This window comes from Pocillopora damicornis, chromosome 6 (assembly GCF_964200805.1).
Source record: "Pocillopora damicornis chromosome 6, jaPocDami1.2, whole genome shotgun sequence".
Classification (NCBI taxonomy): Eukaryota; Metazoa; Cnidaria; class Anthozoa; order Scleractinia; family Pocilloporidae; genus Pocillopora; species Pocillopora damicornis.
The window spans coordinates 5,094,150-5,119,147 of NC_142675.1; the positions used below are offsets into that span (position 1 = coordinate 5,094,150).

General features: G+C 36.9%; 2 protein-coding genes, 1 long non-coding RNA gene and 2 pseudogenes across 4 annotated transcripts; 4 read left to right on the plus strand and 1 right to left on the minus strand.

Moving 5' to 3' along the window:
- The first annotated feature begins 27 nt into the window (after nt 1-27).
- LOC149043589 (uncharacterized) lies at nt 28-827 on the plus strand (annotated as a pseudogene). Its single transcript, XR_016187915.1, has 3 exons — nt 28-292; nt 465-528; nt 706-827. The product of XR_016187915.1 is annotated as an uncharacterized LOC149043589 (transcript).
- On the minus strand, nt 568-3,212 carry LOC113676355 (uncharacterized). The gene is made up of 2 exons (XR_016187916.1): nt 3,072-3,212; nt 568-1,596 (listed from the first exon to the last, which is right to left on the minus strand). It is a non-coding gene; the product is annotated as an uncharacterized LOC113676355 (long non-coding RNA).
- On the plus strand, nt 1,054-2,381 carry LOC113666917 (uncharacterized). The gene is made up of 3 exons (XM_089210366.1): nt 1,054-1,614; nt 1,863-2,045; nt 2,243-2,381. The coding sequence occupies exons 1-3, from the start codon at nt 1,054-1,056 to the stop codon at nt 2,366-2,368; spliced, it is 870 nt and encodes a 289-aa protein (XP_089066492.1). The 3' UTR covers nt 2,369-2,381.
- Nucleotides 2,394-3,907, plus strand: LOC113676354 (maternal protein exuperantia-like). Its single transcript, XM_089210365.1, has 2 exons — nt 2,394-2,565; nt 2,957-3,907. The coding sequence occupies exons 1-2, from the start codon at nt 2,394-2,396 to the stop codon at nt 3,751-3,753; spliced, it is 969 nt and encodes a 322-aa protein (XP_089066491.1). The 3' UTR covers nt 3,754-3,907.
- Nucleotides 3,908-21,785: 17,878 nt separating this feature from the next.
- LOC149043590 (G protein-coupled receptor 83-like) lies at nt 21,786-24,746 on the plus strand (annotated as a pseudogene).
- The last annotated feature ends 252 nt before the right edge of the window (nt 24,747-24,998 follow it).

Below are 24,998 nucleotides of genomic sequence, written 5' to 3' on the forward strand. Positions count from 1 at the left end.
ATCAGTTGAATCGATATATTTAAAGGGATGCTACACGCAGGCATAGGTCCTACCCACGTAAACGAGTTGTTGTCATCTATCAACGTAACATCACATGGAGAGTCCACGCTGAAGGCTCGCGAGAGGGAACTAGGGCCTCAAATTGAAAAGTTGGCAAAGGAATCATGTCTGGAAAGTTTAGAAAGCGAAACAAACCTGTGGAAAGAGGATAATGAAAAGGAAAATGTGGCGATAGGAGCGTCATTTGACATGGGATGGCAAAAAAGGGGAAAAGCCCACAACAGCCTGACAGGTACTCTGCAAATTCTACATCTGAAAGAATTGAAAAGGGTGCATTTGGGTATGCATTTTCATAGAAAGCTGTTATTTTTTTCCGTGGATTGTTCTTTAGCTAATTGAAAGTTTTGGTGTCAGCCAATGGTCAAAGTTAATTAAATAAAATATATCCGTATTTTCACCATTAGGTGTTGGCTCCATGGTTGGCCTAAAAACTGGCAAGGTGATTTGCTATGGTTCAAGGTCAAAAAGGTAATGTATATACATATATTTTGACTACTAGTACCTTGCTTTAAACAACAAGAGCAATGTTTTTTATTTCAATTTGACCACAAAAAGTACAGAATCATTCAACATATTACAGCAGCCATATTTGCCTCCTCTTGAAAGTGTTACCCAGGACCTTTACCCATAATGTCTTTTGTAAAGGTGTGCAACATGTGAAACTGCCAGCAGACAATCAAAAAAGCCTCGCATACTGTAGGCTCAACTGGGAAGGCTCATCAAAAGCTATGGAAGCTGATGTTTGTGTCGATCTAGTCAAAAGGTAATTACTAACCAGGTATGTAATGATAAAAATAAAATAATAGTTATAATAATAGTTGTTAATATGTTGAATTCACAGTGTTATTGCTCCAAAGAGAGACTTGTGGAATCTGTTCTTATGATATCAGTGTTACAGTAATGATACTTGAACCATGAACAGTGGAGAGTCTTACAGTACCTCACACTTTTGGTAATAATGGCTGAAAATTTGACAAGAAAGCAAACATAAAAATGCACCTATATTTTTTTATTACGGGTATGTTAAAAATTCAGAAAAGAAAGTACTTTAAGATAATGCCTAGATGTAGTTTGAATGCCCTTGCTTTTTATGTCAAAAAATGTTATTTTTGTGGTTTTACTCTGCTTAACAGTTGTGGAGAAAAAAATGCAGTTGTATCTGTTCTTGTTGGGGATGATGATTCATCCACCATAAGCAAAGTGAGGAAAAATGTTGAGCACGAGGTTGAAAAATGGTCAGATGTAGTCCATACTAAAAGATCCTTTGGTAGCTCACTATACCGTATCAAGACCCAAAACAAAAGCCTGACAGATATGGTGACACGGTATTTCCAGCGATGCTTTGGTTATGCACTAAAGCAGAATAAGGGTGATGAAGAAGGTGTGCGAAATGGTCTCAAGTCTATCGTGCCCCATGCTTATGGTGACCATTCTTCCTATGGCAACTGGTGTGGCTACTTGAAGAATCCTGCATCCTACAAACACAGAGGCCTTCCCCATGGCAAGGATCTGACAGACAAAAACTTGAGGCAGTCCCTGGAAAAGATCATAGAAGTAGGTATAGTGTACATGTATGGTGGTACAGCTTGCTCCTCACAAATTCCCAATTCCCGCCATTTTACATGTAGTAGAGAAACACAACTCTAAGAAAATAATGTTAGTACTTATGATTGTATTCTAAATAATAACTTCGAGGGATAAATCTATAAGTGTTTGGGGACTATAAACCTCTTTCTTAGTTTCACAAGCTTTATAAGATACCAAATTTTAGTAAATAAAAACCATTTGCTTCTTCAATTTAGGTTTATGCTTCAAATGCCAAGAAGCTAGCTCCCCTTGGGTCGAGCCAGGCCAATGAAGCACTCAACAACACTATAGGAAGCAAAGCTCCAAAGATCAGGCACTACAGATCTAACGAAAGCAACAACTTCCGGGTTGCATGTGCTGTTGGCCAAAAGAACTTAGGCCATTCTTATGTTTCCCAGGTGAGCAGATATAATATCATGAGCATTTTGTACACTTCCCAATTTTTGAGATCCATTGAACATGAAACATTATCCAATGTGTTCAGTGTTATACCAACAGTACCTATTGCATAACATTAGTCACCAAAAAAAATTAAAAAAACACTCTACTATAGCTTAGACTATTGTTTTTGCTAAGACAGGTGAATTTCTTTTAGGCTTTTATGAAGACACAACTGTCGCCAGGTTCGAATTCTTTAAAATTTGCAAGGAAAATGGACAAGAGAATCCTGAATTTGAAAGAGAAACAGAAAACAAGAGAGTACAAGAAGAAAAGTAATTGAGAAGAAAGAGAAGTGATTGAAAAAGATGAAACAGCTTGAGAACAGAGAAGGACAACAATATAGTTCTGGAATGGGCTTCGATGGACACAATGCCACTCAGGAAATTCCAGCACCACCTCCAGCCTCAAAGATGGAGAAAGTATTATTAAGCAAAGACCATCATTCAATCATATTTGATTTGGAAACATCTGGAAGGGGTAATTAGCTTTGCAGGGTGGAGTTCAGCAAAAAAGTAACAAAGTGAATATAGCCATGTTTGTCTTAGCAGGGTATTTCTGAATTGCACATTAGAGAATAATTATATTTAATCATGGAATTTTTTTCCTATTTTGTTAGATTGCTGAAGACTAATCCTGCTAATTTGCATCACATAGATTCCTCTGTTTTATCATGCCTTGTTCTTAAAGAAAATAGGTGAGATGCAAATTAGCAGGACAGGTATTCAGTAATTGCTAGTTCTATTTTTATTTCCAATATCACCTGCATAGATGCAATAAGCTTTTTTATTACATTTTTCCTTGCAATATCTTTGTAAAGTAATAATTGGATTACAATATCTTAAAATTTGTTTATCTTTGTTGACATCAGGTAATGATGCTGAAATCCTACAAATTGCAGCAACAGATGGTAAAGATGATTTCTCTATTTATGTCAAGCCTTGTCATGTAATATCAGCAGAAGCATCTGCTGTGAACAAACTCACCTTCCAAAGAGGAATGCTGTTTTATGATGGGAAGCCAATCACTGATGTCCTTGCAATTAATGTGGCCCTGAAGAAATTCATTGACTGGCTCAAATCAAGAATGCCTTGCATTTTAGTTGCACACAATTGCAAATCTTTTGATGCCAGGTTCTTGGTGCAAGCAGCAGAGAAAAATGGAGTCATGGATGACTTAGCTAAAACTGTTTCTGGCTTTACAGACTCTCTTCCAGCATTCAGGGAATTGCTTCCTGAAAGAAAATCCCATAGCCAGGAAAACCTTGTACAAGATCTTCTGTGTAAATCCTATGAAGCTCACAATGCTCTTGCAGATGTGCAAACACTCTACCAGCTGGTGAACAAGTTTCTAAATGTCAAACTGCTACAAAAGCACAGCTTCAAAGTTTCATGGGTGGCATCCTATCAGAAGCTCCTAAAAGAAAAGAATCTTCTGGTTAATACCCTACAGCCATTAGTTAGAGAGAAGTACATTTCTGCCTCAATGGCCATTAAGTGTGCAAGCTCGGATTTGGGTCTCCATCACTTACAAGTGGTGTACCAAAGAGGCAAGGAAGAAGGGGTGAAGCAAGTTCTGATGGAGAGGTTTGACAACAAACCCAGAGTCTCCTCAAACAAGCGAGTGCTGGCACAAATATGTCAGTACTTTATAGATAATGCAAATTAAGATTGCAATTTTTGCAATTAATGTTTTGTAAAACTAATATTTACTCTTTTGGTTTAGTTGCAAACAAGAATGCAAACAGTAATTCTGAAAGGGTCTATATTAATATTATATTCAATTCGATTCTGTGGAACCAACGACCAAGAGGATCAACTTAATTTAGTGACATGTTGAAGCATGAAAGGTGTACAAAATGTAATAAGTTTGAAAATCATTTTTGCACGGAAGATTTACAAATTTTAAGTACAATTTGTATTTTTCAGAGTATACTACATTGTACTGTATATATCACTCTTGTTAGAGTGATGGGTGAAGAATTCACATTTTTCTGTATATAGAAACCAAACAAGAAAACATACAAAGAATAAGGATCAACAGTCTTTTTCTTCAAGTTTCTTTGTCAAGCCTTTATTGCCCCAAAGCAAACAAAATCGAACCTTAGCTCACTGGAATATTAACAAAACGCCAGCGCTACAAAATTGTTTCAACTAAAGGTTCATAACTATAAAATCTCATCAAATCTTGACTTAACTCATTCTTTGTTATTTTTGCATCTTCCCAAGTATGAATTTCAGTGTTGGCAATATCAAACACATAAAAACAACCGAAAACAAGCTTAATATCGAGAGCAGACTTCGAACACGATGGGCGCCATTTTGTGTTTTGTCCCAGTCTCCACCGCGCAAATTCTATATCTTGACTGTGATCTGAAAACTATGTCCACCTTTCACGGCAGTTTGTGAGGAAACAAGCACGGTGACACCCGATTTTTTTTTCGGGCATTTGCTAAGAACAGTCTAATAAAGAACATATTTGAAAAAGAAAAACATTTTGATTACAGAACATGAATTTTTTTGGAAAATAGTTCCACACTTGGTGTATTTTGACTAAGGCGAGGACTTCAAGCTAACCACGGAACTGTCCGTAAAAGTGCAAAATCCCCACAACCAGGCAATCAGAAACAGGTAAAATGAAGCAATACTGTTTATTTTAATAAAAGAAGCTTTAATTTCAAAATAAAATTTTGTGTCTTTCAAGTTACCAAGGCTAAATTCTGTATGAAGGTGATTCGAATTTTTAACCCACAACCAGTAAAAATACCCATTTTAAGAGCCCGCTGACGCGTAAACAAGCACGGTGACCCCATTTTTTATTGGATATTTTTATTGTTTATATCATGAATGTTAATTATACCAAGTTTCAAAAAAAGGTTTGATAGTAGAACAATTTCAAGCGAATTACCTTAAGCTGCAGTGCAGTTTTCCTTCTCTTTGAAATATGGAAGAAACCAGCGAAGAACTGCCCAATTTTTCTATCGGCACTAGCCTTTTAGGTCCTTTTCCAACAAGCAACAAAAATGAAGCCAAAAAAAAACTCGCAAGTTGCACGTTTCGCAAATTTGTCGGAAGACGAGCTGCAGCAAATTTTGGCCCAAAGACATTCACTGGGAACAATAAAGGTGACCGATTGGTCATTAACAAAATTTAAAGGTAAAATTTCCGCTTTTATTGTTGTTTTTAAATTTACTCAACCTGGGGAATAAAGTACACAGTTGTTAATTGGGAATTGACCAAAACCAAAACAATCACAATTGCACTCTATCACAATAAAAGGCTTCTTCGCGCAGATCCTTGTTGTCGCTCTGGTTTTTATGAAAGAATTTGCTCGTGCTTTTACTTGTGCGTATCTCGAGACATGGATGCACTTGAGACAATAACGTAACGTCAGAAGAGCGGTATTATTAGCGGAAGATATAATCCTATGATCAACAATCATTGTCAATATGTGTTTTGGCGTTCGACTTCACAAAATATTCATTTAATTTGGGTTTCCTCATTTCTTGTTTACACCAGCAAAGCGTTATCCATCTAAAATGGAAATTTTGAGGAAATGTTTTACCTTAATTTTTTTATATGGAAGAGACTTTTATTATTCTATTTGGTGATCAGCATTTGTCATGTTCTGCTTGCGTTTAAATACTACCCTGAATCAGGTGTCCACAATCACGTTTGAATCTAAACTATGATGGAACTTGTAAAATAACCATCGAAGGCCATCTTAGATTTAAAATTTGAAATACGTTTTCGGGTCAGTGAAAATAACGAGATTTTTACATTTGGGATTTATTTGGCAAGGAAATTGGGGATTTAAGATCCAGGGCTGTAAATATTATAAATGAATGAGGAGACAAGATATGGGAGTTTCGTCAGTTGGATTCGAAAAGACACATTGGAAAAGCTACATAAGACACCCACTGTAATCCAGTGTAACAATAAATTAACCATGTAAACATATTTTCCAAAATTCTGATCACAAGAAAGTCTTGACGAGAACCGTGTTTCTAAGCAAAACATACGAAATAAAAATTCATAACAAATTGAACATTTCTCAGTTATCTTGACAACTGAGAAGTCTTCAAAAAATATCCACAGAGATAGCGTAGGCATTCTGCACGCAAAAATAGTAGCATATAAAAAAGTAAACATATTTTCAGTAATTTTTATATATAAAAAAAAGAGTATGGTATGTTACCACACAATCAAAACAAAATAGGAAAAAAGGTTAAAAATGAAACAATTTGAACTGACGTAATTCGAAATTGAAACTATAAAAATTTGAAAGAAAGATGTCATCAAGGTGTTTTGGTTGAATTTTATGCAGCGATCACCATGCTTGAATCTTCACGCATCGTGGATTCACTGGACGGCCTCTCTCCATGAAGTAAGAAACATTTAAAAGTGCAAGCGAAATTAAATAAAGGTTTGTAAAAACATTATGAATGGAGGACACATTTGATATTGGTAATTTTCACTTATTTATTTAGGATCGTATGTGTGTGATCATTATAACTATCCTGTCACTCTTTTGATTACACTGAAAAAAAAAAAAAAAAAAAAAAAAAAAGAACTAAGGTTCGATTCCTCACCCGGTTATAATATAATATTTCCTTGGCCTTCGTGAAAAATGGCTTACATCTTTTTCTAGAAAAGTTTTTGACTGATTTATGCGTCCGATACAGAAGTAAGCAGACGTTATAATTTGCATATCTTGGGAAGAGAGGAAATAAATTTGTAGATGGTCGGTGCCAACAACAGCAATTTGTAATTTCAAGTTTTCCACATCTTTGTGGATGAGACGAAAGTTGTAAGAACAAAAACGTGCCACACGAAGCACAGCCTAATGTGACACTGTGAGTTACTACTGAAGAGACCCACGGCAATGTTTATCTACTTAAATATTGATTATCGGGATGCCAACGAGGAGTCTGTCCTCCAATTGAACATTAGTAAAAACTAATCAAAATGAGTGTGATTCATCTTGTTATACAAAGCTATGGCGGAGTATAGCGAGTGTTTTATCAGGTGTATAACTTAACAGCAGTCAGACATAGAAGTTTTTCTCGTATTTTTGTTTTCTTTTGTACCTATGCCCTCTGGGAAAAGATCGCCATGCTGGCTTAACGAAACTGCTCGAATTTATTAAAGAAAAGGAGGTAAATGTTCTAGCAAAAAGTTTCAAATTTCAGTTGTTTCTCGTAATTATTACGGAAATGCTATATGATGGAGAAATTAGGTGAAGTTTCTTTAAATCAAAGAGTATGATAAATGAATGGAATTGAAATATTTCGATAAAAATTCCAAGTCAATTGATGGTAATGAAAGAAAATACCCCGACTTTTCTGACTTGTTTCGTCATTTCTCTATCTGAAGTTCATAGGTATTACCAATCAAGCAGCGAATAATTTCGTAAGTATCCGAAATCGGTCGGGTGTTCGGTCACACTTTAAGAGGTTGGCTTGCAGAATCTCTAGAGTTGGCTACATCACGTACAACTTTTTCCATATAAAAATTACCATTTGAAAGCTGTTAATTTTGATGGTTTTATTAATTATTATCGGCTTAACGCTTCTGAAAGTCGTGATAATGAAATTATCTTTCATCTGTTTTTATTTCTTTTTTAGCATGAAAAGTAAGACACGTGCATTGTGTCTGATCACAGTTTCTCTACTCACCAAGCCTCCATGACCTTAAAAACTTAAAATTGCATTTTGTAAATGGGCAACTAGCTGTGGGTCCGTTTTTTGTTCGGAGCCAGTTGAGAAGTGATTTGGCCTCTGAAAAATTCAAGCACTTGAAAGCGAGACTTCAAATTTCTTAATCTCCAGATTAACATTAAATATTGGGAATTTTGGATCAAATGCATCTATTAATGATGCATGACCCAAAAAGGTGAATAACATGGAGATGTAAAGTGTGAAAAAAGTGGGATGACATCTCTGAATAAAGTCCGACTCTATGCTTTTCCTTTGTTCTGAAAAACCAGAAGGGTCGTCGTTACGGACATAAATGCAATGTTTGTTTTTCCAAACCGATGTACATCAGAGTTGTAATCCTTTTAAGGTCTTTTAACCCTCCTAATGTAGGCATCGTCGTTTGATACAAGTACTTTCGTCGTCGCTTGATAATACAAGAACTTTGATCGTAGCTTGATAATACAAGCACTTTGATCGTCACTTGATAATACAAGCACTTTGATCGTCGCTAGATAATACTAGCGCTTTTCCTTCACACGGTTCAACCGTACCTGCAATTTCCAGACATAAATTCGTTGCTATAAGTTGCTATATAGCCCTAAGACCGCACATTAAATGACTATTCCTCGTTCTTTCATCCACCCCTAAGCCAACCGAGCCACCACATATTTAGACCTAAGATTTAACATGCACATCCATTATTCCTTGTTCTATCATCCTCTGCCGAGTCAAACGAGCCACTAGTAAAACCACCAAAGACTTGACGCGTATGTTCATTATTCCTCGTTCTTTCATCCACTACCGAGCCACACGAGCCTATAGATACACTCGTTATTGCGGACAACCTGGGGGAGATTTTGTGTCCGTAATAGCGAGAGTCCGGTCCGTAATAGCGAGGTACTAGAGAAAATAAGCTATAGGTACACCAGTCAAACCAGTTCGTTTTGTCAACTGATCGAAGGAAGACTTCACTCAGCTAACTTGCTATTGTCAAAAAATCAAACTTTGCTTACAAACGAAATTTATTATCGAGTGTAATAACAAATCGAGTCAGAGTGGACGTGATTGTCTGTGTTTGGTCAAAGCTAGTACAAAGTCTGGACTTTTTACCAATTACTGTCATCTCGCTAGCGCAGAAAGGCGGACTTTGTACAGTTGTCAATTTCACTTGAGCTTAAAATGTCTTCTCACTCGTTGTCTTGTTTCCTATCAGATCCATCACATAAAAATTACACATGCCAGTGAAGAGTCTGAGATTTAATTAATCATAAAATCAAAATGCTATCGCAGATGAGTCATAAGTCGGAACTAAATTACGAATGATCTTTGTTACGATCGACGGTTGTCTACTGTTAAGAGTGTGCGGGTAAGTCACCATCTATTATTTTTGATGAATTTCTTTTTAAGTCTCTTAAAGCAAAATATCTGTCGTCTCAGCTAACGACCAAACGGCTAGAGATCGCAGCCCTGTGCATGGTTTGCGCGGTTTTGTCTGTTTTCGTGAGAGTCGTTTTGTTACCTGTGTTAATAAACCTGTATTATTTCAACACTGCCCGGCCACAATTTTAGGCTATTTAAAATCTATTTCGTATGTCTCTACCATGACTAGAAGCTCCTCCAGTTTCGTTTCCCATAGCACAGTAAGAACAAAATCCGCGACTCAGAGCAGCCCCTCTGCAACAACTTCCGCTAACTTGCCAATGAACTAATTATATAGTAATAGGGGTATTCTGCTCGAATCTCCTACTTAACAAGTGCACTGCAGATCGTGAAGAGGTGTCTAGGTCAGTTTTATTATGATCCACGTGGGCACCGTTGCTTGACGCTTTTCGTCGCACGGTGCAACCGTGCCTGTACATGCGTCTTTTTCATTTCTAGTTTTCTCAGCAATCATGTCACATGAGATAAGCGTCATTTCATTTATCGAGCTCCAGTGACTATCACACAGTTTTTTTTAAAAATTAAACCTCTCCGCTCTGTGCTCATTTTTGCTAGCATTTTAAACTGAACGAACAAGGCAGCCACAGGGCTCTATGCCAAAACACACTGAACCTGATTCAGTTGTGGATAGTAAGTGATGTAAGCCTCATTCGTTTAATGTAATTTGATCCAAGCAGGAGTCTCATATGCCGTAGGTAAGTCTCCTTGTGATTTTCATACCATGAGCTTATCTTTTTTGTGGAAATGAAAATGTCGCTGACGATATTTGAAATATGGTTTAGTTTCTCGGCCGGATTTTCTTGTTATGTGGTCTACTTCCTGATACCGCAATCATTCCTCAATCATACAAAAGCTACGTTCAAGAAAACGATTCATTCGCCGCTCTAACTATGGAGATTTGAAATATTTCGCCTTGGTTAAGCTGAGCTAGTGCTTATGTTCCAAGTTTATTCCAACGCTTACTGAACCATACGAGTATTAGCGGCGAAGGGCCAAACTGGCGCAATATCTTGTTTAAATTTAATGTTTCTTGTAAGATAGATTATTATGCTAAAGATCCTATGTCAATTTGCATCTGAACGAGAGAATGTTCCTGCAGAATTTTTTTTTTACTGAATTAGCTTTCGTTCTCGCCGGGTTTTCTCTTTTGTGCCTGAACAAAAAGCAAAAAAACTTTCCGTACGTTTTTTGTCTTCCAAAAAGCTGAAGATAAATAATTGGGTGGTCCTGGCTGTTCAGCGTCAAATTACCTCGCAGAAGCTGGTTTTGAAGATAATGTTTCACAAAAGCATTTCCTATACTTATTGTATAGCGCGTTTAACAATTAACAATTAAAGCAAAAGAAATGCTTATGGACGTAGAATCATCTCATTCCGTTTAGAATGGAGCGCGCTAACCACTTGGCCATCTGATCTCCCTCAAGGTTGCAATATTTGTTCTTTCTTTTTGTCTGAGATTTTCAAGGGAAGCTCAGCAATCCCTTGACAGAATACCATAAGAAAATATGCACTGTTTTTTTTTTCGCCATCCTAATTTTTCTCCCAATATTGATAACATCTATATCGTTTTCGGATTATGCAGAAAAAAAATAAGAATTCCCGTGAAGAAAATAACCGCAATTGCTCTTGGAGAAGAGGTAAAAGGTAAGCCGGACAGTTTATTGTTATAGCAGGAAAGGGTGATTGGGAATATTACTTTTCCGAGGGTGATAGCAACAATATAACCTGTAAGTGTGTCTGCAAACCCTGGTTGATATATCTCTGGAACAAAGGCACATTTGGTTTTTCTAGTATCACCTTGTTATTGTTCCTTGCTGAAGTAGTCATCAAGGCTTTTAGGCTAATTAAGTGTAATCTTGGAGAGCTAAATATAGGTTTTATGTCTCATTTAGTTGTGCATTCTAGAGCCCCAAACACTCTAGCCAAAGGTACTGGTTTAGTTAATTTCTTTGCGATACACAGAACGTCATTGCATTCTTAGTTCCCGCCGGATTGCTATGTTCTGAAAGCCGCTCTTAGAGATTAAATTGTTGAGTACTGATAAGTAATTGCAAGGAGATTTTGGATGCGACCTCCCTTTGAAAAGGCCTCTATGGAAAAAGAGAGTGTTGTGAAGTGCTATTACGATGCAAGGTTTTTTAAGGTTAGCTTTCAAAGATTGTGCCAGTCCTACCCCCTTACGATAGGTTCCATTGATGTCTTTCTCCTCTGGTTGTGCAATTACTCGAACTTGAAATTTTGTCTCTAAACTGGTCATGTTGAGTACTTTATTTTGAGTTTTCTAAATTTCACTCGTAAAAGTTTTAGCTGATTATTTTATAGTCGTTGTGCGAGTCTTATCAAGTTCAGAAGCCCGCAAGGTCGAACTTGTAATTTTAATGTTAACAATAGTTTTTGCTGACTCTATTTTTGAGACTTGTTTCTCGAACAACGACTTTCGTCGGTGGTCGTGTTTGGATGTGCTTAGTGGAATTGTATAAAAAATGCACTTGACCGGGTCAAAATTTTGAACTTTTTTGGGTTAAACTCTGCAAAGATAGTTAGCGCATTACCCACATGTTCACTAATAAGGTACTTTAGAGCGTGCACTACAGTGAGCAAAAGAGAGAGATAATTTGGTTAGCTATAGAAAATATAATAAAGAAGAAGAGAACTAGGAGTCTTGGTGTCTTATGATTGTGTGGGTCTTCTCAAAAGCTAGTTTTCCCTGTCATTGCATCTTTACAGAAGATTATAAAATGGACAACTAACGAAGTTACTCAGACACCGAACTACGAGACTGTTGCCAAGTCGAAGTGAAAATGAAGAAAGTTTTGAAACAAAAAGAAGAAATGTAAATATATCTTTACATTGTTGACGCTACTTTATTTTATTATTCATTTCTAGAAATGTATAGAAAATCCTTGTATGCGATGAGGCATGTCTCTAACATTTCCTCCTTCCCCCCCAGGCGAGAAAAAATGGCTGGCTTATAGAAACTGATAGAGGGCCAATTGTCTTTGGGTGGGAATCGTCCGTGGAATGTGTGTGATTTGATTAGCAAGCGATGGTTATATTTTCTTGTAATGGTAATGAGGGGAAACCCCTTTCACGAAATCAGTTCATCAGGAATCAATGTAAATTAGTTGAATTTGTATTTCACAGATGATCAAGAAAATCAAGAACAGGATGCTTACAAAGTGAGAGAGCTAGCGGGGTATTGAGGCAACAAATTAAGCCTGTCTATAAACATGTATTAATCGGCACCGTATTAAGCGCCAATTGTCAAAGACAATCGAGGGCCAGTTGTCTTTAGTTGGAAATCGTCTGTGGAATTTGTGTTATTTGACTAGCATGCGAATGTTACAGTTGCTTTCAGTAGTAATGGAGGGGAAACCCCTTTCACGAAATCAGTTCGTCACAATCATGTTTACCTTCTACAAATAGGTCCTCTTCAATTGCTCTCAGTAGGTGTGCAGGCAATTTAGTAATTTTAATTAAAAACACTCTTTGCCTTTGTTCGAGTATAATTTGAGAGTACCATAAGTCTATTATTTTGATTCTTAGCACCTGGAACCCATTTTATCAGGACAAAGCCCAGCTTGGGAATAGACATATTTTTGTCAACATTTCATCAATGTCAAAATCAGACAGCAGAGCCAAGTTGACAAGGTGCAGTTATATTCCACAAGAGAGTACAAATTGTCTTGTATTTGAACAGTGCCATCCACTCGAGTAAAGAAAGAATCTTTTAATAAAAAGGCCACAAAGCATTTCTATAGTGAAAAGCCAAAATGATGGGAGATGGCTTGTATACGAAGGATACAAATTGGAGATCTCCGTATTACGGTGGGCCATTTTAGTGATTTCCAGAGTATATCAATGAACGTAGTTAGTCAGAAATTGGTTCCCTTGAGTCCATGCAGAACTTTAGCTCTCTGAAATGTATCGGTTCTTCTGAAACAATTTCGAGGAATGCAAATCCCCTTGTTTATTTAGTTAACTTCCGGCACGACAAGATTGCTTGATCACAAGGTTTGTTTGACTTTAAAATACACCCTGAGATATCTTTTTTTACAAACGGTTACACCTGTTATCTTTCACCCACTTCATCCAACGTCAACCGCACACTTATGAATTACTTCAAAGAGTACAAAGGTGTAATTTATAGCAATCTGCCTAACAGACCTTCAGAGCCGTAAGTTTCTTCTAGATAAGCGACAAACAAAAGGATATACAACGAAAACTTCTGGATATCCGTGTCTACGTCTCAAAATAAGTTACTGTCGAATGAAGATTTTGCTTTGCTGCTTAGTTAGAGGTATCTCGTCATCTCCAAACTTCTCGCGTACATCCATACCTCGATTTACACACGCTGAGCATGGACCAATTCTTCTATTATAACATAGCGCGCGTGCTTGCCCTATATAAGTCCTGTTGAGCTGCATGAACAAAATCACGCCCGTGCGTAAATAAATTGACGTGAGCATTTTTTTTTACCTGGCTTCAGAGTTTCTGTCCTGTTAAGCTGCAGTGCAGTTTTCCTTCTCTTTGAAATATGGAAGAAACCAGCGAAGAACTGCCCAATTTTTCTATCGGCACTGACCTTTTAGGTCCTTACCCAACAAGCAAGAAAAATAAAGCCGAGAAAAACTCGCAAGTTGCACGTTTCTCAAATTTGTCGGAAGACCAGCTGCAGCAGATTTTGGTCGAAAGACATTCACTGGAACAAAAAAGTAACTGATTGGTCATTAATAACTTTGAAGGTAAAATTTCCGCTTTTATTGTTGTTTTTAAATTTGTTCAACTTGGGGAATATGAAATATTGGGAATTTACCAAAACCAAAACAATCATAATTGCACTCTATCACAATAAAAGGCTTCTTCGCGCAGATCCTTGTTGTCGCCCTGTTTGCTATAAAAGAATTTGCTCATGCTTTTAGTTGTGCTTATATCGAGTTATGGATGCACTTGAGATAATAACGTAACGTCAGAAGAGCGGTGTTCTTCTAGTTTACTGTTATGTTCCGATCTAGATTTGGTGCGCCATAATGTACTGCACCATTACCTAAACATAACAATTTGGTCATCATCAACTAAAACTGTCATGGTCTCCATTTAGGGCAACAGAGGTTTCCATACGTCGGACACATTCACTCAGACGGAAGTTATAATCCAATGACCAACAATCATTGTCAATATGTGTTTTGTTGTTCGACTTATATTATATTGATTTTGTTTGGGTTTCCTCATTTCTTGTTTACACCAGGAAAGCGTTATCCATCTAAAATCGAAATTTTAAGGAAGTGTTTTACTTTAATTTTCTATAAGGAAGAGACTTTTACTATTCTATTTTGTGATCAGCACTTGTCATGTTCTGCTTGCACTTAAATACTACCCTGAGTCAGGTGTAGTCTCCAGAATCACGTTTGAATCTTAACTGGGAATGTCTTCCTTAATGGAATTTGTAAAATAACCATCGAAGGCTATCTTAGATTAAAAATTTGAAATACGTCTTCGGGTCAGTGAAAATAACGAAATTTTCGAAAAATGCCTTTCTGCATTTGGCAAGGAATTGGGGATTTAAGATCCAGGACTGTAAATATTATATATGAATGAGGAGACAAGATATGGGAGTCTCGTCAGTTGGATTCGAAAAGACAGATCGGAAAAGCTACGTAAGACACCCACTGTAATGCGCTGTAACAATAAATTAACCATGTAAACATATTTTCCAAAATTCTGATCACTAAAAAGTCTTAGCGGAGACCGTGTTACCACACAATACATAAGGATAAAAAAATGATAATAAATTGAACATTTTCCAGTCATTTTAAAAAACTGATTAGTCTTTAAATATATCCATAGTGATGGCGTAGGCATTCTGCTCGCAATAGTAGTGGCATAGAAAAAGTGAACATATTTTCAGTAATTTGTATAAAAATAAGGGTACGGTATGCTACCACTCAATCACAACAAAATAGGAAAAAAATATTAAAAATGACAAAACAATTTGGATAGACGTAATTCGAAATTAGAAATGTAAAAATTTGAAAGAACGATGTCATCAAGGTGTTCTGCTTGAATTTTACGCAGCGATCACCATGCTTGAATCTTCAAGCATCGTGGCTTCACTGGGTGGCCCCCCCCCCCCCCCCCCTTGAAATAAGAAACATTTAAAAAGTGAAAGCGAAATTAAATACAGGTTTGTGAAAACATTATGAGTGTAACACACATTCGATATTGGTAATTTTCACCTATTTATTTAAGATCGTATGTGTGTGATAATTATAACTATCCTGTCAATGTTGCCTCATCAGCGCGTCGAAAGTGTCTCGAATCGTGAGATTGTTTAAGGCAGAAGATGAGTCAGAGTCCTTATAACCTGGTTAAAAACCTACCTTCTCATGAATTTGAATATACTTCACAAGAGTTCAAGACTTAAAATTAGATCTTATGAAGCATAAAGGTGTATATCCATACGATTACATGGATAATTTCGATAAGTTCATCGAAACTCGGTTGCCAAACAAAAAGATTTTTATTTAAAATTATACAATGAAAATATAACTGATGAGCAATATAGACATGCTCAAAATGTTTGGACAACTTTTTTTATTAAAAATATGGGTCAATATCATGACCTTTATTTAAGTCAGACGTGCTTCTTTTAGCTGACGTATTTGAAAACTTCAGAAAGACATGTCTGCAATATTACAAATAAGATCCATGTAACTACTTTACATCACCAGGATTATCTTGAGACGAGATGTTTAAAATGACAGAAATCGAACTAGAACTTATGTATGATGTTGATATGTTCCATTTTATTGAAAAAGGGATGCGTGGAGGCATCTCATTTATTGCTCACTGTCACGGTCAAGCAAACAATAAATATATGCAAAATTATAATCCAAATGAAGCGTCAAAATATTTGATGTATTTAGATGCTAATATTGTAATGTGTCAACCGCTTCCAACAGGTGGTTTTAAGTGGACTGATGGGGAATCACGGGAGCTATTAGACCAAAATAGTGAAAGAGGATTAATCCTTGAGGTTGAACTTGAATATCCAAAATAGTTGCACCATTTACACAATGGTTATTCTTGTGCAGCAGAAAAAAATAAAGATTAAAAGTGACATGCTGTCACCCTATTGTCTTGATCAGAAAGAAAAGTTCAAATTAAACATTGGGTAGGTCAAAAAGCTTATTCCAACATTAAGCGACAAACAGAATTACGTGCTGCATAACAGGAAACTTCAGTTGTATACATCATTAGGCTTAAAGATGAAAAAAATTCCTCGAGCTTTAGAATTTAATCTGTCTCCATGGTTAAAATCGTATATTGATCTTAATACCCAAAAGAGAACTGATGCTAAAAACAGTTTTAAAAAAGATTTTTTTAAACTGATGAATGATAGTGTATTTGGAAAGACAATGGAAAACATCAGAAAACGTTTTAATGTAAAGCTGGATACTGACTCAGAAAAGTTGGTGAAAATAGCATCAAAACCGACTTATATGGGTAGCAAGATATTTAATGAAGACTTGGTTGGTGTAAATGTAAAAACAACAACAATTAAATTAAATAGACCATCATATGTTGGTATGTGTATTCTTGATCTTTCTAAGACACTTATGTATGATTTTCATTATAATTATATCAAAAAGAAATACAATAACAAAGCTAAACTGCTTTTTACTGACACCGATTCACTGACTTATGAAATACAGACTGAAGATGTATACGCTGATTTTTATCAAGACAAACATCTATTTGATAGCAGCAGTTATTCATCTGAAAGTCAATTTTATAAAAAAGCTAATAAGAACGTTACGGTAAATTCAAATACGAAGCAGGTGGTAAAGTCATAACTGAATTTATTGGCTTAAAAAGCAAAATGTATTCATACATCAGGAATGATGGATGCAATAGTAAAACCGCCAAAGGCGTGAAAAAGAATATTATCCAACAAAATATTAAACATCAAGATTACAAAGACACATTGTTTAAAAGCTTACAAATACATAGTAAGATGAAAAGTATTCGAAGCGACCACCATCAACTCGCTAGTTATGAACTAAACAAAGTGTTATTGTCCTGCTTCGACGATAAAAGATATATAAAGTCAGACCGCATCAGCAGTTATGCGTATGGTCATTACCAAAGTCAGTACGAAAATTTCACAATTTGAATCTTTTCTTTTCCTTCATCTAATGCGCTTGTATTGCTTCTATGGCTTTCCGTGAAGTATTTTCATACTTGATTGCTTTTCGGTAACAACGTACCGCTCCTTCGACTTTTTCAAGGGTATCATCCCACTCTTTCAAGTTGCAGTTTGGTAAGTCTCCATAAAAGTTTTCTTCTTTTAAGATAATTTCATGATAAGAATGGTTAACAATATAATATCGAGTCTTGAATAAGTTTTGATTTGCGATGTCGAGACGATGATTTAATTGTTTGAGGGTAATTGGCATAATATGAATTTTAAAACGAAATGCATTATCTTATAATGCTTTCACCATTGACATAAACGGAAATGCCGCAAGGCATAATAAAATATTATTTTGTAATAGATAATGAACATAAAAATCATTTTTAATTGGAACTATATTTCAAAAGATTTATCTTTAGATGGGATCAGAGAACTAAAAGCATATTATTATGCTAACCAATGAAAATATTAAGCATAAAGAAAGCTTTTAAGCACTATAGAAATTGTAAGTTAATGGTTAACTCATTGTCTGTGGTATTTGCAGGGGTACTGCGTTGGTAGCAATTAGAACAGCAGCTGTATTGATATAAGTGGTGATGAATCATAAGAATCTAAATTTAAAAATCCAAAATTGTCTGTATGCATATCAATTGCATTTGCTTAATACCATTAAAAATGCAGTGAGATCTGGCAGCTTTGACCGAACCCATTTATTAAATAACATGAATAGTTTAGATAACCACGTGTGTGATAATAGTCCTGTGGTTGTCAAATATTTAGAAATGCACAGTAAATATTTTTATGTTAGTGAAAATCATCAAATGGAGCCCAACTGTTGAAGTCATCACTATATCCTTTCCACTTGACTGATGCTCTTTTCTTTTTATTGTTTCTCCTTATTATTCGAGTGTAATAACAAATGGAGTCAGAGTGGACGTGACTGTTTGTGTTTGTCAAAGCTAATGCAAAGTCTTGAGTTCAGTTCACTAGGACCCGTCTCTTTTACTAATTACTATCATCTCGCCAGCGCAGAGAGGCGGACTGCTTACAGTTGTCAAATGTCTTCTCACGTGTTGTCCTGTTTCCTATCTGATCTATCACATATAAATTACACATGCCCGTGAAGAGTCTGAGATTTAGTTAATCATAAAATCAAAATGCTCTCCCGGATGAGTTATAAGTCGGGACTAAATTACGAATGATCTTTACTACGATCAACGGTAGACTGTTGTTGGTTGTCTATGTCAAGAGAGTCTGCGAGTAAGTCACCATCTATTATTTTCAACGAATTTGTTTTTAAGTCTCTTAAAGCAAAATGTCTCTCGTCTCAGCTAACGACCAAACGGCTAGAGATCGCAGCCCTGTGCAGGTTTGACTGTTTTCGCGAGAATCGTTTTGTTACCTGAGTTCATAAATCTGTGTCATTTCAACACAGCACGGCCACATCTCATGCTATTTTAAACCGATTTCTTGTGTCTCTACCGTGGCTAGAAGCTCCTCCTGTTTCGTTTCCCATAGCATAGTAAGAACAAATTCCGCGACTCAGAGCAGCCCCTCTGCAACAACTTCCGCTAGCTTGTCAATGTACTAACTATACAGTAATAGGGGTATCCTGCTCGAATCTCCAACTTAACAAGTACACAGATCGTGAAGGGGTGTCCAGGTCAGTTTTATTATCATTTGGGCATCGTCGCTTGACGCTTTTCATCGCACGGTTCAACTGGTTTGCTCAGCCATAATGTCACATGAGATAAGCGTCATTTCATTTATCGAGCTCCAGTGACTATCACACAGTACTTTTAAAACTCAAACCTCTCCCCTCTGTGCTCATTTTGGCTAGCATTTTAAACTGAACGAACAAGGCAGCCACAGGGCTCTACGCAAAAATACACTGAACGTGATTCAGTTGTGGATGGTAAGTGATGTAAGCCTCATTTGTTTAATGTAATTTGATCCAAGCAGCAGCCTTATATGCCGTAGGTAAGTCTCTTGATGATTTTCATACCATGAGCTTCTGACGATAGTTGAAATATGGTTTCGTTTCTCAGCCGGATTTTCTTGTTATGAGGTCTACTTCCTTATACCGCAATGATTCCTCAATGATACAAATGCTACATTCGCCTTGGTTAAGCTGAGGTGGTGCTTATGTTCCAAGTTTATTCCAACACTTACTCAACCATACGAGTATTAGCGGCGAAGGGCCAAACTGGCGCAATATGCTAAAGATCCTATGTTAATTTGCATATGAACGAAAGAGTGTTCATGCATAATTTATTTTTTACTGAATTAGCTTTTGTTCTCGCCAAGTTTTCTGTCTTGCGCCTGAACGAAATGCATGCATTTGCATGCAATTTAACTTCGATAGGAGGGCTATGAGGTAAAAATAAAATTGACCAGCGTTTGCGTGTTATTTGCACGGTGCATTGTTTTTTGTCGAACTAAGAGAGCCCAATGAAGGTCTGTGATTGATTCACAGCTGTTCATGATCAAGAACAAACTGACAGATTCACAAGGAAGTAAAATGACATACATAGAACATAATTTCGCAATATCCCCAGATTTCCTTCACTTTCCTACATTTTGCTAAATTAAAATTGTTTATTCCACCGAAGGCAACTTTCTCTCTGGTTCGTCATCTTGTTCGTGAGACCACTTGGCTAATTATTCACTAAAATGAGTTTTAAAATACGGAGCACCTGCCTTAAGACTCGCGAGAAAGTACAAAATCTCCCTTTTGAGTTAATTTTGAATTTCCGCACGTAAAAAGGGTTTCCTTTTTGTTTGTTTGTTTTTTTATACTCAAGTTTATGAATTAAAATCAACGAGGAGATCTAAAGAAAAAGTGGGATTATTTATAGGAACTAACTGTAAATGACATGACTTTCAAAGCGGAAGACTTAAGCCCGCGTTGTAGGTGCTTTGACAATTGATATGAGGAATGTTGGATTTGAGAACAATTTGAGGACTCCCACAGTCAATGATTTATGTCTGATATTTCTGACCAGTTGTCAAGAAGTGATGCGACCGAGAACCGCATTAATATTCATAGCAAATCATTTTGAAATGGTTAAAAAAAGGAAGAGATCAGGAATAAGCTCTTTAGTTCAGCAGGGTTCATCAGTCTCGTGTTATTGAATTCTCAAAACGTTGGACAGGAGAAGCAACCTTATCGATCTCCAAAGGTTTACCGTGTTTCTTATTTCAGATCAACCTGAAAAAAGGCTTGGATCAGTGCGGTTGAAATGTTATTTTTCCCTTTTTTTTTAATCTTCCTTTAGTACTAAGTGGCTACAAGTCTATTCGCTGACAGCGGACCTCAGTGCATTCTATCGCAGGTACGTTCAACTGCCATGAGACGTTCAACGCTTCTTAACTCACAACGATTTGGGAAGGAAAGCGACAAATAAGAAGATGACAAATTAGAAACGCTTTCGTCATAACGGCAAACCAACAACGAAGACCAGTATTTATATATTTTAAGGATGAGAATACTTAATACATCTATGCAGAAATGCTTAACCATGACTTCATTACTAAGATCACGCAGATCACGGCGCATGAAACGAACGGAGTTTTAGACGAGCTCTCAGAGAATTCCGAAAAAGTACGCTATTTTAAGACTTGTGTATGTACGTGGGTTATTGAGCTCTTCTCTCAATGGCTCGTCTTACTGCACGGGCTTTTAGCACGCACTATTTATTAGAAGCACATTTTTTCATGGTAAACTCAAACGATGGAATTAAAATAGAAGCAAATATTGATTACGATATGGATACTTGGGAACCCTGAATGCCTGCGATCAATGGCCGATCGATTTAACATTACAAAATTGATTTTAGTTCGTGTTTATCGCAGAATTTGTGGAGCGATTGCTAATAATATTTCCGGTCAATATATGAGGTACCTATTTGTTTGAAAATGATTGATGTCGGATCCTTCGCCCAAAGGAATGCGTTGGATTAGTGATCCAATGATCCGTATTTAGATCGCGCAGATCAGTGAACCGACGAATCCTTGTCCAGAGTGGATTTGATAGATCACTGATCTAAAAATGGATTTGCTCAAAAGGAACGCGGCAGATCAGAAATCCTGATCCGGATTCTCACAAAGGAACGCACCCTAAGATTTTTTCACTAGGGCTATTTATGGAGAAAATCAAAATGTCCTGCTGCATTCCTTTTCCTGTTTCTAGTATTTCCGTTCCTGTTCACAGCTTCAGTGACGTCCTGAAGTATCATCGACTCAACCAAAGTGAACTTAGTTTTAAAAAAAATTTTTACTTTTAAAATGTTTTGCTTCCTTTGAGTTGACAGTCGATTCCTCTCACCACACCCCAGGTTGGTATTGAATAAAATTTTAGGGGGCCATGGGTGTTCCCTTTACTGATTTTTAATTCAGTAATAACAGCCTTATCCTGTTAAACTTTAGCAACAGAAAAACAGGGAACTAAAGATGAAACCAGATACCGAGTGGATTGTTATCACAGTCCTCTACGCCATCACGATGCTCGTAGCGTTTGCAGGGAATGGTTTCCTCGTCTACATCGTGTGGAAGAAGCCCGAAGTGAGATCACTGACAAGCTTTATGTTTGTCAACATGGCTATCGCTGATTTACTTGTAACCTTGGTAGTGATGCCCTGGTCGATTTCCACAATATATACAGACGGTTTGTGGATGATCCCGGGAGTATTTGGAAAAGTCATGTGCAAAGGTGTTGTATACACTGCCTACGTCACTTTAACAGCATCCATCCTCTGCCTGACTTTCATGGCGATCGACAGGTACTATGCCATCGTTCATCCCCTCCGCCGCCATCTTTGGTTTCGAAAGCCTAAACTAACCGTTCCATTTATTTGGATCGCGTCACTGGTCTCCATGTCCGTTTTCCTTGTTATTCAAACTGTGGAGGACTACAATAATTCTTCCTATTGCATGCTATCTATTTACATCTTGGGTGATCCAGAGAGGACTCTTCGAGGAATATACCTCCTCCTTTTCGTCGTCAACTATGTCATCCCCTTGATCGTTATTTCTTTCCTGTATACCATAACTGCATGGAACTTATGGTTCCATGTTGCACCTGGAGTGAATACTTTGAGAGGAAATCGAGCGCAACTCGAAACCTCCAAGAGAAGAGTGGTTCGGATGCTCATTATTGTTACCTGTGCTTTTGCCCTTTGTTGGCTCCCACCACAAGTGGTCCACGTGATGACAGTCATTTACGCATCTAGGGCTTACCTACATATATAGCCGATTGTCAGCTTTGTGTGTTTTTGGTTTGGACACGCCAACAGTGCCGTTAACCCGTGGCTGTACATTTTCCTGAGCACCAAGATAAATACGGCATTTACTAGGATCGTCAGTAGAAAAAGCAGCCAGTTGCCATCAAGTCTCACCATCAAAACATCAGATGTCGTCTTACCACCTGGAAACCAGAATGAATCAAGAATATAATTACCAATTTGGTAACTGTAAGATAGAAACTCGCTTAAAACGGATTTGCGTATCACTAATTATATAATATAATACAAACACCTATATGCGGTTTCATAAAAGTTGCTGTAGTAAACCGAGTAATTTCATTAGAAATTGATAATTGCAGCTAATTTCGACAATAACCGTTCTATCGGCTGGTAAGAATAAAAGGGGGGATCCGTTGCAGAGTGAACTATAGGAAGAAGTATACTGGCATTGCTTCTTCGATGTTTGAGGCAGTGTGGTGAGGGTGCTGAAGTAGTGATCTAGTGGTCACGGGTGAAAGCCCTCTACCTTATTACTCGCTAGATTTGTTTCGTTTTTCCCTCGGGTCGATTCTTTGAATCGCTCTGTACACAGCCAACTGGTGTTCCCCCTTCTGGTTGGGATTTTTAAACACTACATGATTGTTTACAACGTCTGTTTTCCAATTTGATTGAAATGGTCATGAAACCCCCATGGGGGTATTGGTCAAAAAGGAAACATTGACATGTTTCTTCAGTGCTGCGGGTAGCATTAATTAAGTGTATTTGCACAACGTTTTCGCGATAATAATTTAACAAACTATTTGAGTTTATAATTAGCTGTTTTGGAGGGAGATTTGTGATGGGAATATTATTTTTCCGAGGATGGCAGCAGCAATATAACCAGTAAATATGTTCGCAAACCTTCGCTGATGTACCTCTTGAACAAAGGCATATTTGGTTTTTCTAGTATGAGCTTGTTGTTGTTTCTTGCTGAAGTAGTCATCAAGGCTTTTAGCTCTACTTAAGTGTAATTTTGGAGATAAAAATATAGTTTTTATTTCTCATTTAGTTGTGCATTTTAGAGCCCCAAACACATTAGCCAAAGGTACCGGTTTAGTTAATTTCTTTGCCGTACACAGAACGTCATTGCCTACTTAGTTGTCGCCGGATTGCTATGTTCTGAAAGCTGCTCCTGTAGACTAAATTGTTGAGTAGTGATAAGTAAATACAGGGAGATTTTGGATGCGACCTCTCTTTGAAAAGGCCTCTATGGAAAAAGAAAGTGTTGTGAAGTGTTCTTACGATTCATGGTTTTTTAAGGTTAGCATTCAAAGATTGTGCCAGTCTTACCCCCTTACGATAGGTCTCACTGTTGTCTTTCTCCTCTGGTCGTGCAATTACTCGAACTTGAATTTTTGTCTCCAAACTGGTCGTGTTCAGTACTTTATTTTTAGTTTTCTAAATTTCACTTGTAAACGTTTTATCTGATTATTGTATAGCCGTTGTGCGAGTCTTATGAAGTTCAGAGGCCCGTAAGATCTTTTTCTAATTTTAACATTAACAATAGTTTGTGCTGACTCTATTTTTGAGGCTTGTTTCTCAAAAGCTAGTTTTCCTTGTCATTGCATCTTTACAGAAGGTTATACAATGGACAACTAAAGAAGTTACTCAAATACCCATCTACGAGACTGTTGCCAAAGTCGAAATAAAAATGAAGAAAGTTTTGAAGCAAAAAGGAGAGATGCTAACATATTTTACGAAACTATATTTTATTATTCATCGCGAGAAATGTATAGAATATCTCTGCATGCAATAATGCATGGTTGTAATATTTTTCTTACTTGAGGGAAACACTGAAGTACCGAGGAATCCCCAACAAAAATTTGTTTCAGTTGATTTCCTAGCCTTTGTTACCTATTCTGTTGTTTTGATTTTGTGTTTTTGATTTTATTTTTGGCATAACAGGAAACGCAAAGTTACTGTGATAGAGATCCAGCTGTAAAAAAAAAAGCGTGCACATATTAATCAAACGATGGTGAAGTGTTAACAAGGTTAACAAGCCTCATTCCAAATCAAAGGCTTGCCAACTAAGTACACATCTGTAAAATGGCCTTTTCTAAGGGAAATAGATTGTCTAGAAATCCTGAAAGACTGTGAACGTTGTGGAAATGCATAATAAAGTACCGTATTGATAAAGTAAATAACACAGTTATAAGGTCATTCAATTCAGAATCCCGCTGCATGATCCTTCACGATAAAGTTTTATAGCGAAAAGTGGGTCATTTCGCTCTAATGCCGGATCATCTCCGATACATAATTTGCGTAGTTATATTTATGTTATACAGACACGGCACGTC

Excerpts from the sequence above, each read along its gene's own strand:
- LOC113676354 (XM_089210365.1), top strand. The coding sequence starts at position 2,394 with ATGAAACAGCTTGAGAACAGAGAAGGACAACAATATAGTTCTGGAATG. Across the intron at positions 2,566-2,956 it reads TTTGGAAACATCTGGAAGGG|GTAATGATGCTGAAATCCTA; the intron begins GTAATTAGCTTT and ends TGTTGACATCAG.
- LOC113666917 (XM_089210366.1), top strand. The coding sequence starts at position 1,054 with ATGCACCTATATTTTTTTATTACGGGTATGTTAAAAATTCAGAAAAGA. Across the intron at positions 1,615-1,862 it reads CCCTGGAAAAGATCATAGAA|GTTTATGCTTCAAATGCCAA; the intron begins GTAGGTATAGTG and ends TCTTCAATTTAG. Across the intron at positions 2,046-2,242 it reads GCCATTCTTATGTTTCCCAG|GCTTTTATGAAGACACAACT; the intron begins GTGAGCAGATAT and ends AATTTCTTTTAG.